Source organism: Equus asinus, chromosome 6 (genome assembly GCF_041296235.1).
Source record: "Equus asinus isolate D_3611 breed Donkey chromosome 6, EquAss-T2T_v2, whole genome shotgun sequence".
NCBI classification, from domain to species: Eukaryota; Metazoa; Chordata; class Mammalia; order Perissodactyla; family Equidae; genus Equus; species Equus asinus.
The window spans coordinates 18527576-18540115 of NC_091795.1; the positions used below are offsets into that span (position 1 = coordinate 18527576).

Sequence of the window (12540 nt, forward strand, 5' to 3'; positions counted from 1 at the left end):
CATGATTCTTAAAGGACCTTTGCAAGGTGGTGCACCAGGAGGTGGGACAGCGTCCTGAGGTCCCAGGGGGCAGGGCTGGGATGCAGCACAGGGTGGGCTTTGCTCCTGTGGACGGGATTCCTACCAGAGACCCTGGGGATCTGCATAAGGGTCTGTGTGTGAGTGTGTATGAGCGTGTGTGTGTGTGAGTGTGTGAGTGTGTGAGAGAGAGCATTCCTAGGGAGCTGGAACACGGTCTTCCTCACACTGGTGGAAGCTCACACCCAAAGCAGGTGGAGAGTTGGGGTATCCTCGAAGCTTCCCTCTGTACTGGGGGCCGGGAGCTCAGCCCAGAGCTGCGGCCCCGTCTCGCTGGCGCTCACTCATGACTCTGTGACGAGCACTCAGTGTGGGGACTGCACTCTGACTTCCCCTCACTCTTCCTGCCTTTGATTCCTGACTGAGCCACACGGGGAGGAATCGAGCTGAACGAGGTCCAGGGCACTGAGCCTGAGACCAGGGTGTGAGAGCCGCCTTCTCAGATTGTGCCACTTCCAGGTACGCCCGTGCTTTAATTTACCTCCTAGGTGTTTTAACAGTTAATTTTTCCAGAATAACTATATCACTCCCTTAAGAATAACAGCCATGCCCTTCTCCAGGTCACCTCTGCCTGCCCGCACTTGGAGCTCATGCTGTAGGGGAGCTCCAGACTCCTGGCTGCCCTGTGAGCCCTTCTTCTTGCCTTAGTCAGAAAACTGAAGAGAGGGACAAAGAGAACCACTTTCCTGATGTTTCATTCAGTGTCCCTCAGTCCCATGTCCACTGGCCACATACAAGCACCTCGGGCCAGCTGGGTCCCATGTGGGATTCCATCACAGAGGGCTCTCCCCTCCACGTGCAGCAGCGCCACCTGCTCCTCTGGGATTTGGTCCATCAGCCACTTGTTTAGGCGCAGCCATCTCCCAGGAGACCCTGAAGGCCAGGGAACTAACTTGGACCCTGACACACGGCTGGATGGGTCTTCCCTGTGTCCCACACCCAAGAGTCAGCCCTGAGCAAGGGGGACCTCACTCCTCCCTAACCTGGTCAGGGACAGTGCCACTTTGTGACTAACCAGATGCACCTGTCTTGTGCTGAATTCTGCAAAGGGGCAGTGCAGGGCTCCCTGAGAGCACGTGAATGGGGACCTACCTTAGATTGGTCCTCTTTGGATGGTCACCTGTTGACCAGGCAAAGTATGCCAAGGAGAACTTTGTCCCAGTCCCCTGCCTCTGCCCACAGGATGGGCACGCCGGATCCTCCCTCCTCTCCATGTCACACTCTCATGCCTCCTAAATACAAGTCCACCTCTACCATCGGCTCATGTCCCTGTGTCAGGGCCTGTGATGGAAAAGGCCAAGTAACCTGTTTGACCTTAAAGGCAACTGTGGATGAGATCAACACCCACGTCTTATCTGTGGCAGTCGAGAATCTGGAGTTAACCGATTTTGCTCCAATTACTGTTAGTTGTAAAGTGCATCCCACTGCCTCTGCCATGTGCCTTCCTTCAGGCAACTCAAATACATCAGTAGAGGAACTGTTTGGGGCAGAGATGCCCAGATCTGATACATGAAGCTCAGCTTCATTTTGGCAACTCCAGATTCTTCATTACACTGATTTTTCTACCAAATGTGATCCTTTCCTGATGCTTCTCAGCTAAGAGGCTTGGAGGACCCCTGTGAGGACAGTGGTGTCTCTTACGCAGCAGGTGGGCAGCAGGACTGGGAGACGATGTCAAGGTACCACTTGAGTTCACACCAAAAGGGATGTAGGACTTGGAGGGAACTGCTCCTCAGCCCCCAGATGCTCAGGAGGATGGTGCAAGGGTCACAGCACCTTGGAACCCCTGACTGCAAAGCCATCTCCTCTGTGTCTCAGCCCCTCCCAGCACAGTCTTTATCCGGGTGGTGACAGTGGATGAGGCTGAAGTGATCTCATTGGGAAGAAAGGGGGCAAGGAGAAGGGAAGACAACTACAGAGCCACTGCTTGGGGTGTGCTTGTCCACAGGGAGGGTGGGACTGTGGCACTGAGGGGCGTTGTGACCCTCACGTCTGTCCTTACGCTCCTCTTTGATTGGGGCTCTCTGACCCTGCGAACATCAGCTGGGGTGTCTTCTGGGTGATGATGGGGGATTGCTGCTCTCATGCCATCCTCGGCCACCCGAGGAGACCTGGCTGAGCTGCGTCCTCCTGTCATAACTCAGGCACTCAGCACTCCCGGGACTTGGGGACTTAAGGCATCAATTCAAGAAAAAATGGTAGTGACATAGTGTGGCTAATTTATTTTGTCAATAAAGACCAAAAGATACTTCTGTTCACTAGCATTTTGTAAAAGAAAAGATATTTTTATGTCAGAAATACTAGGAAGTGTGTAATCTCAGAATTAGCCCTTCTAATGACAGTACCGGTTGGCATAAGTCCTTTCTAGGGATAAGGAATTCCTTAACTTGCACATGCCTCAGTTTCCTCATCTGAGAAATGGGTCAGCACCTTGCTCATAGGGTTGTGTGAAGATTAACTGAGATAATATTTGTAAACTGCTTAGGACAGTGCCTGGCACATAAATGTGATATACGTGTTTGCAATACAAAACTTAAATTGTATTCAAAAAATGAATAAAGGAAAGCAAGCAGAGGATTGGGAACAACTGAGATTGGAGATCCAGTCTTTGTCTCCCCCAGGCTAGAGCCATGGCCGAGCGGTTAAGTTCACGCACTCCACTTCGGCAGTCCAGGGTTTAGCCGGTTCTGGACGGGGACACTGCATCGCTCATCAGGCCACACCGAGGCGGTGTCCCACATAGTTCAACTATGATATGTAACTATGTACTCGGGGTCTTCAGGGAGAAGAAAAAAAGAAGATTGGCAACAGATGTTAGCTCAGGTGCCAATCTTCAAAAAAACAAAAATGTCGTTATTGGTGAGGAAATGCCCCCGCTGTTCTCTGCCTCCTTCCTGTTTTCCTGCCCCTCGTGCCCCAGCGTGACCTCTGGGTCTGGCCCTTCCTGGGCGTGGGCTCTCCTGGCCCACTGCTCACCCTGCCCTCCTTCCCTCTGCAGGTCTTTGGGGGCCTCGTGTGGATCCTGATTGCCTTGTCCCAGGTGCCCCTCCCCCTGCTCCAGGGCTGGGTGATGTTTGTTTCTGTGTCCTGCTTCATAGGAACCACTGTTCTGCTCTTCCTGTACATGTGTGGTGCCAACTGTGGGGATGCCCTGGTGAGTCCCAGCCTTTTGTGGGAGGGGTGGATAGGATTATCTTTCCTGGGAGGCTGGCCTTTCTAGTACTGGGTGAGGCGGTCCCCTAGCCATGTGCCACCCACGTTCCAAGGCTGACCTGGCTGGGCCTTCAGCTCCGAGCTGTGCACAGAGCCCAGGGCTCCCTGCAGCCAGGAGGTCAGGAGAAGGGGATGGCAGAGGTTGACTGTCACCCTCTGCTCTGCTTCCTCCTGTGTGACTGCCTTTTTCATGGGTAACCAGCTGCCCAACCCTCCTCCCATTCCGCCTGCACCTGCCAGGGGCCTGTTGGCACCTCCCATCAGCCAGGAGGGCTGGTTTCCATGTCTTGGGAGCAGGGTCCTGGGGGCTGGCCTGGGCTGCCCAATGTGAGGCCATGCTTACTGCCCAGCTCCATGTCACAGCCTCTAAAGCCGGGTCACCAGAGAGGGACTTGGCAAGGAGAGAAAGATGACCTGTGGTCTCTCTTCTACATAAATTCTGCCTTGAGGTCCATGAAGAGGGTGAAACTTACACATGGATCCCTGCTCCTTACATCCCTTGAAAGGGGGTGGGGCCATTTGGCTGGGCCTCTCCTTCTCATAAGGCCTCCTATTTACACTTAAGAAATCACTGTCAAATTACAACTACTCTAAACCCCATTCTAGTCTTCCTTTGCTTGTAAACATACCTGGAGCCCTTTACCCCACCTCCTCCAAAAACCAAACAGTAGCAAAACTACAATCAATTGGTTTCTCTCTCTCACCTGCATTGGTTACTGAGGCCACATCTACACCAGGACTATGATCACCTATGACGCTTCTCAGGTCCTGAAACAACTTCTGCCTATTCAGTCCCAACTGCCTCCCTCACTTGATCCCCCCTTAAGGGAGAGCAGCATCCCTTCTCCACTGAAGTCCTTGCTCTGCCCCCAGACCAGCCAGACAAAACTCAGCCAGACAAACAACCTCTGTGAGGAGGGGGTTGGAGGTTGTGGTGATGGTGGATGGTGGGAGTGAAAGGAAGTAGCAGAAAGTGACCAAGGGACCTGAGCCATGCCTGGTGGGGACAGGTGGGATGGACGGGCCCTGCAAGGGCCACAGCTGCCCCACATCCTCATGTCTGAGCTCCCCATCTCTCTGACGGTCCTTTCTGACCCCTCAGGAGGCAGCCTACCATTGTACCGCTGTCCTGTTTTACTTCAGTGCTTCTGTCCTGGAAGCTTGGGCCACCCTCTCCATGAAAGATGGTTTCAAGTATGAACATTACCTTGAGAATGTCTCTGCTACGGTGAGTGCCCCAGTCAACCCGCCGGTGCTCACAGCTCCCACCGCACACTGACGGGGTCTGAGCAGAAGGCTGCCCGAGCCCTCCCCTCTGTTTTTAGTTCACTGACTTTTGAATGAAATAGACCTTCCCCTGGTCATGAAGACACAAGTCCCGGAGAAGGGAGGGACGTGCCCAAGACTCCCTTCGTCCCCTGGTCAGGGCTGCGCTGTCCCGGCCTGGGTGGGCTTTGTGGAGGGCGGGTGTGAGAGGACGTGACCGCTGATGCCCGGCACCGTCCGAGCTCTCCGTGAACTATTGTATTGAACCCTCACAGCAGCCCTGGGGTGTGGGCGCTGTGTCATCCCTGTTTCACAGATGGAGAACCAGGGCACCACGAGCAGGATAACATGCTCCAAGGTCACCGGGAATGGGTGGGGCTGGCGTCAGGCCAGGTGCCCTGTCAGCACCCTCAGCACCAGCTTGGAGCAGTGAGTCTGGCCCCTGGGTATCCTGGCCCCCCTGAGCGGTCTTCCATGGAAGCACAGTCAGGGGCGCGAGACTGAGGCCTGGGGTGAAAATCGAGTGTCCGGGGTCTCCCCAGGCCCTGGCTCTGGGCTGGGCTGTGGGGAGGCCCTTCTGGGCCCAGCGAGTCCAGACCCCCAGCTGTGGGTGTTTGCTGTGCGATCAGGCCTCGGCTCCTCGTGACGGTGTCTCCTGCCCCACAGCTCTGAGCACCTGTGGGAGGAGGAGGGGCCGGAGGTCACGTCTCCACCAGCTCCCCGTGCACATCCCCTGTGCTCCCTGAGCCTCGGCCTGCTCCTCTGTGAAATGGGACGGCGATTCCTGTCCCTTCCCCTCGAGGACTGTGGATGTTGAACAGCTTCCTGCCGAGGCCTCACAGGAGCCCTGGGGGGAGCAGGGCTTGAGCCTCGTTCACCCCGTCAGCAGAACAAATGCGGGTGTCGACTGTGTGTGACTGGGGGCATGGTGTGTGCAGGTGTCTGAGCTCTAAAAAGAACATTCTCCTCTGCAGGCCAGACCCACTGGTGGGGTAGGTCATGTGAGGTCATGACCTGGATTTCCTTTTTTTTTCTTTTTTGAGGAAGATCAGCCCTGAGCTGACTACTGCCAATCCTCCTCTTTTTGCTGAGGAAGACTGGCCCTGAGCTAACAGCCATGCCCATCTTCCTCTACTTTTATACCTGGGACACCTACCACAGCATGGATTTTTGCCAAGTGGTGCCATGTCCACACCCGGAATCCAAACCAGCGAACCCCGGGCCACCGAGAAGCAGAACATACGAACTTAACCACTGCCCCACCAGGCCGGCCCCTGGATTTCCTTTTTTTTTTTTTTTTTTTTATTAATGTTATGATGGATTACAAGCTTGTGAAATTTCAGTTGTACATTTTTGTTAGTCATGTTGTGGGTACACCACTTCCCCCTCCGTGCCCTCCCCCCACCCCCCCTTTTCCCTGGTAACCACCGATCAGATCTCCTTCTCAATATACTAATTTCCACCTATGAGTGGAGTCATATAGAGTTCGTCTTTCTCTGACTGACTTATTTCGCTTAACATAATGCCCTCGAGGTCCATCCACATTGTTGTGAATGGGCCAATTTCGTCTTTTTTATGGCTGAGTAGTATTCCATTGTGTATATATACCACATCTTCTTTATCCAATCATCAGTTTCTGGGCATGTAGGCTGGTTCCACGTCTTGGCTATTGTAAATAATGCTGCGATGAACATAGGGGTGCAACGGACTCTTGAGATATCTGATATCAGGTTCTTAGGATAGATACCCAGTAATGGGATGGCTGGGTCATAGGGTATTTCTATTTTTAACTTTTTGAGAAATCTCCATACTGTTTTCCATAGTGGCTGTACCAGTTTGCATTCCCACCAACAGTGTATGAGGGTTCCTCTTTCTCCACAACCTCTCCAACATTTGTCGTTCTTGGTTTTGGATGTTTTTGCCAATCTAACGGGGGTAAGGTGATATCTTAGTGTAGTTTTGATTTGCATTTCCCTGATGATTAGCGATGATGAACATCTTTTCATGTGTCTATTGGCCATATTCATATCTTCTTTTGAGAAATGTCTGTTCATGTCCTCTGCCCATTTTTTGATCGGGTTGTTTGTTTTTTTGTTGTTAAGCAGTGTGAGTTCTTTGTATATTATGGAGATTAACCCTTTGTCGGATAAGTGGCTTGTAAATATTTTTTCCCAATTAGTGAGCTGTTTTTTTGTTTCAATTCTGTTTTCCCTTGCCTTGAAGAAGCTCTTTAGTCTGATGAAGTCCCATTTGTTTATTCTTTCTATTGTTTCCCTCAACTGAGGAGTTACAGTGTCCGAAAAGATTCTTTTGAAACTGATGTCAAAGAGTGTACTGCCTATATTCTCTTCCAAAAGACTTATTGTCTCAGGCCTAATCTTTAGGTCTTTGATCCATTTTGAGTTTATTTTGGTGTGTGGTGAAAAAGAATGGTCGATTTTCAATCTTTTGCATGTGGCTGTCCAGTTTTCCCAGCACCATTTGTTGAAGAGACTTTCTTTTCTCCATTGTAGGCCCTCTGCTCCTTTGTCGAAGATTAGCTGTCCATAGATGTGTGGTTTTATCTCTGGGCTTTCAATTCTGTTCCATTGATCTGTGCACCTGTTTTTGTACCAGTACCATGCTGTTTTGATCACTGTAGCTTTGTAGTATGTTTTGAAATCAGGGATTGTGATTCCACCGGCTTTGTTTTTCTTGCTCAAGATTGCTTTAGCAATTCGTGGTCTTTTGTTCCCCCATATGAATTTTAGGATTGTTTGTTGAATTTCTGTGAAGAATGTTCTTGGGATTCTGATTGGGATAGCATTGAATCTGTATATTGCTTTGGGTAGTATGGACATTTTAACTATGTTTATTCTTCCAATCCATGTGCAAGGAATGTCTTTCCATCTCTTTATGTCATCGTCAATTTCTTTCAAGAAAGTCTTGTAGTTTTCATTGTATAGATCCTTCACTTCCTTGGTTAAGTTTATCCCAAGGTATTTTATTCTTTTCGTTGCGATTGTGAATGGGATAGAGTTCTTGAGTTCTTTTTCTGTTAGTTTATTGTTAGTGTATAGAAATGCTACTGATTTATGCACGTTAATTTTATACCCTGCTACTTTGCTGTAGTTGTTGATTATTTCTAATAGTTTTTCTGTGGATTCTTTGGGGTTTTCTATGTATAAGATCATGTCGTCTGCAAACAACGCGAGTTTTACTTCTTCGTTACCTATTTGGATTCCTTTTATTTTTTTTTCCTGCCGAATTGCTCTGGCCAGCACCTCCAGTACTATGTTGAATAGGAGTGGTGAAAGTGGGCACCCTTGTCTTGTTCCTGTCCTCAGAGGGATGGCTTTCAGCTTTTGTCCATTGAGTATGATGTTGGCTGTGGGTCTATCATATATGGCCTTTATTATGTTGAGGTACTTTCCTTCTATACCCATTTTACTGAGGGTTTTTATCATAAATGGGTGTTGGATCTTGTCGAATGCTTTCTCTGCGTCTATTGAGATGATCATGTGGTTTTTGTTTTTCATTTTGTTGATGTAGTGTATCACGTTGATTGACTTGCGGGTGTTGAACCATCCCTGTGTCCCTGGTATAAATCCCACTTGATCATGGTGTATAATCTTTTTGATGTATTGCTGTAATCGGTTTGCCAAAATTTTGTTGAGGATTTTTGCATCTATGTTCATCAGTGATATCGGCCTGTAGTTCTCCTTCTTTGTGTTGTCCTTGTCAGGTTTGGGGATCAGAGTGATGTTGGCTTCATAGAATGTGTTAGGGAGTTCTCCATCTTTCTCAATTTTCTGGAACAGTTTGAGGAGAATAGGTATTAAGTCTTCTTTGAATGTTTGGTAGAATTCTCCAGAGAAGCCGTCTGGTCCTGGACTCTTGTTTTTGGGGAGGTTTTTGATTACCGTTTCTATTTCCTTACTTGTGATTGGTCTATTCAGATTCTCCATTTCTTCCTGATTCAGTTTGGGGAGACTGTAGGAGTCTAGGAATTTGTCCATTTCTTCCAAGTTGTCCAATTTGTTGGCATATAGTTTTTCATAGTATTCTCTTATGATCTCTTGTATTTCATTGGTATCTGTTGTGATTTCTCCTCTCTCATTCCTGATTTTATTAATTTGCGCTTTCTCTCTTCTTTTCTTGGTGAGTCTGGCTAGGGGTTTGTCAATTTTGTTAATTCTTTCGAAGAACCAACTCTTTGTTTCATTGATCCTTTCTATTGTCTTTTTTGTTTCAATATCGTTTATTTCTGCTCTTATTTTTATTATTTCCCTCCTTCTACTGACTCTGGGCTTTGTTTGTTCTTCTTTTTCTAGTTCTGTTAGGTGTCGTTTGAGGTTGCTTATGTGAGCTTTTTCTTGTTTAGTGAGGTGAGCCTGTATTGCGATGAATTTCCCTCTTAGGACTGCTTTTGCTGCATCCCAAATGATTTGGTATGTCGTGTTCTCATTTTCATTTGTCTCCAGATAATATTTGATTTCTTCTTTAATTTCTTCAATGATCCATTGTTTGTTCAGAAGCGTGTTGTTTAGTCTCCACATTTTTGCACCTTTCTCTGCTTTTTTCTTGTAGTTGATTTCTAGTTTAATAGTGTTATGATCAGAAAAGATGCTTGATATTATTTCAACTCTCTTGTATTTATTGATGTTTGCTTTGGTTCCCAAAATATGGTCAATCCTTGAGAATGTTCCATGTGCACTTGAGAAGAATGTGTAACCTGCTGTTTTTGGATGAAGTGTTCTATATATATCTATTAAGTCCATCTGGTCTAATTTTTCATTTAATTCTATTATTTCCTTGTTGATTTTCTGTCTGGATGTTCTGTCCATTGGTGTTAATGGTGTGTTGAGGTCCCCTACTATTATTGTATTGTTGTTGATGTCTTCTTTTAGTTCTATTAAGAGTTGCTTTACAAATTTTGGTGCTCCTGTGTTGGGTGCGTATATATTTATAAGTGTTATGTCTTCTTGGTGGAGAGTCCCTTTTATCATTATATACTGTCCCTCTTTATCTTTCTTTATCTGTTTTGCTTTGAAATCTACCTTGTCTGATATTAGTATAGCGACACCTGCTTTCTTTTGTTCATTATTAGCTTGGAGTATTGTTCTCCATCCCTTCACTCTGAGTCTGTGTTTGTCTTTGGGGCTGAGGTGTGTTTCCTGGAGGCAGCATATTGTTGGATCTTGTTCTTTGATCCATCCTGCCACTCTGTGTCTTTTGATTGGGGAGTTCAATCCATTTACATTTAGAGTGATTATTGAGACGTGGGGGCCTACCGCTCCCATTTTGTGTCTTGTTTTCCGGTTTTCTTCAGTTTCCTTTGTTTCTCGTCCCATGGTTTAATCTGTTCTGATGTAGAGCTACTACTCTCTGTTGTTGTCCTTCTACTTATCTCCTCTGCTCTTGGTTTTGTAGCCCCTTTCCTTTTTTGGATTTTTCAGGAATGAGGGTTTTCCTGAGGATTTCCTGAAGAGGAGGTTTTGTGGCAATGAACTCCCTTAATTTTTGTTTGTCTGGGAAAGTTTTTATTTCTCCATCATATTTGAAGGATATTTTCGCTGGGTAGAGAATTCTCAGCTGTAGATTTTTGTCCTTCAGATTTTTGAATATATCATTCCACTCTCTTCTAGCCTGTAAAGTTTCTGCTGAGAAATCTGCTGATAGCCTGATGGGGATTCCTTTGTAGGTTAGTTTCTTTTGCCTGGCTGTCCTTAATATTTTCTCCTTGTCGTTGACTTTTGCTAGCTTCACTACTATATGCCGTGGAGTTGGTCTTCTTGCATTGATAAAGTTTGGAGATCTATTGGCTTCTGTCACCTGAAGATCCATCTCCCTCACCAGATTTGGGAAGTTCTCAGCCATTATTTCTTTGAATAGGTTTTCTGCCCCTTTCTCCTTCTCTTCTCCCTCTGGTATACCTATAATCCTTACGTTGCATCTCCTAATTGTGTCTGATAATTCTCGGAGAGTTTCTTCATTTCTTTTAAGTCTTGCTTCTCTCTCCTCCTCTGCCTGCAACAATTCTATATTGCCATCTTCCAAATTGCTAATTCTTTCCTCCATATTATCGGCCCTACTGTTCAGAGCATCTAGATTTTTCTTAATCTCCTCTATTGTGTTCTTCATTTCCAATATTTCTGTTTGGTTCTTCTTTATCGTATCAAACTCTTTTGTGACATAGCTCCTGAACTCGTTGAGTTGTCGGTCAGAATTCTCTCTTAACTCATTGAGAATCTTAATGATGGCTGTTTTGAAGTCATTGTCATTTAGGTTATACATCTCATTTTCTTTGGGATTGTTTTCTGTGTATTTGTTGCTTTCTTTCTGTTCTGGAGATTTAATGTATTTTTTCATATTGCTTGATGTTGTTGATTTGTGCCTCCGCATGGAGATAGAGTTTAGTTGCTCCTTTCACTTGTTTCAGCTGCTGCGGTGGGAGGAGCAGCTGTTTATATTTCACCAACCAGGAACCCTGTCCGTAGTTGCTAACTGGGCCTGGGCCCCTCTTCGTAGCCACAGTGGCCCTTTGGATTCCCTCCTCTGCTGTGGGGGCCGTCACAGGGGGGCTTCAGGCTGCAGGTGCCTACTGTTGCAGCCCACCTAGATGTGCTCTCTCCTTGGGGTCTGCAACGGTGTTATGGGCTTTTCCAGCGGCCAGGGGTGGGATCACTTATATTTGTCGCTCCGTTGCTGTCGGCACCCACCAAATCTCACTTGTCCTCTATAGGTCGCAGGAGAGCTATTGGCATCTTCTACAGTCTGTGGTTAGTACACCTAGTTATGCTGCTTTTGCCCTGGGGTCTTCCAGCCTTGTGGCTGGCAGCTGGGTGCCTTCTACTGGTGCTGTGCAGAGGCTTTCCCTAAGGCTGCTGTGAGCCTGTAGGGTTTCCCACTAGGCTACTAAGCTGGGTCTCTGGAACTCTCTCCAGTCCCAGTCCTCTCCGAGATCTCCGGCAATCCCTAGACCCACGGGGCGGGCAACGGCAGCTGGGGGTCGCCCCGCCCTCAGGGCTTCTCTCCTGGCCTCTCCCGGAGCCGTGAATGCTGGGCGTGGCCCCTCTCCCAATGGCAGACAGGGAGTTTTGTCTGCTGCCCGGCGGAGCTCCAGCGCTTCCCCTCTGGGTCGCAGGACCGGCCTTTTGAAAGTTCCCCCCGCCCCGGTCTTCTCCGAGATCTCCGGCAATCCCTAGACCCACGGGGCGGGCAACGGCAGCTGGGGGTCGCCCCGCCCTCAGGGCTTCTCTCCGGGCCTCTGCCGGAGCGTGAATGCTGGGCGTGGCCCCTCTGCTAACGGCAGGCAGAGGGTTTTGTCTGCTGCCCGGGCGGAGCTCCGGCGCTTCCCCTCCGGGTCGCAGAACCGGCCTTTGAAAATTCCCACAGCCCCGGTCCTCTCCGAGATCTCCGGCAATCCCTAGTCCCACGGGGCGGGCAATGGCAGCTGGGGGTCGCCCCGCCCTCAGGGCTTCTCTCCGGGCCTCTGCCGGAGCCGTGAATGCTCAGCGTGGCCCCTCTGCTAACGGCAAACAGAGAGTTTTGTCTGCTGCCCGGGCGGAGCTCCGGCGCTTCCCCTCCGGGTCGCAGGACCGGCCTTTGAAAATTCCCCCCGCCCCGGTCCTCTCCGAGATCTCTGGCAATCCCTAGTCCCACGGGGCGGGCAACGGCAGCTGGGAGATCTCCGTGCCCTCCGTGTCTCTCTCTGGGACCCTCCGGGTGCCCCGAGCACCAGGCTGGATCCCCCCGCCAATGGCGGGGAGAGACTCTCCCCGTGGGCTCAGGTGTGCAACTCCAAAGTTTCCCTCTGCGTTTAGGAGTAATTGCAGGGGGTTTAGGTAGGGTTCTGGTCACCTGTTTCCACCGTCGCTCCTCTGTTGTGTTCTCGCTCCTGCCCTAGACGTGCGTGGATCCTCTGGGGGCGTCCGTTGGAAGAAAGCCGCTTGCGGGTACCAGGCTGCCCGTCGGGGTCGGAGAGCCCTCACCTATTTCCAC

General features: G+C 49.0%; 1 protein-coding gene across 1 annotated transcript in view; it reads left to right on the forward strand.

The window, feature by feature from the left end:
- Positions 1-12540, forward strand: part of LOC106847925 (myelin and lymphocyte protein-like) — a 30172-nt gene that overhangs the window by 13776 nt on the left and 3856 nt on the right. The window contains exons 2-3 of the mRNA XM_070512774.1: positions 3077-3232; positions 4394-4519. Coding sequence (XP_070368875.1) covers positions 3077-3232; positions 4394-4519 — 282 coding nt within the window. The remainder of the gene's footprint in view (positions 1-3076; positions 3233-4393; positions 4520-12540) is intronic.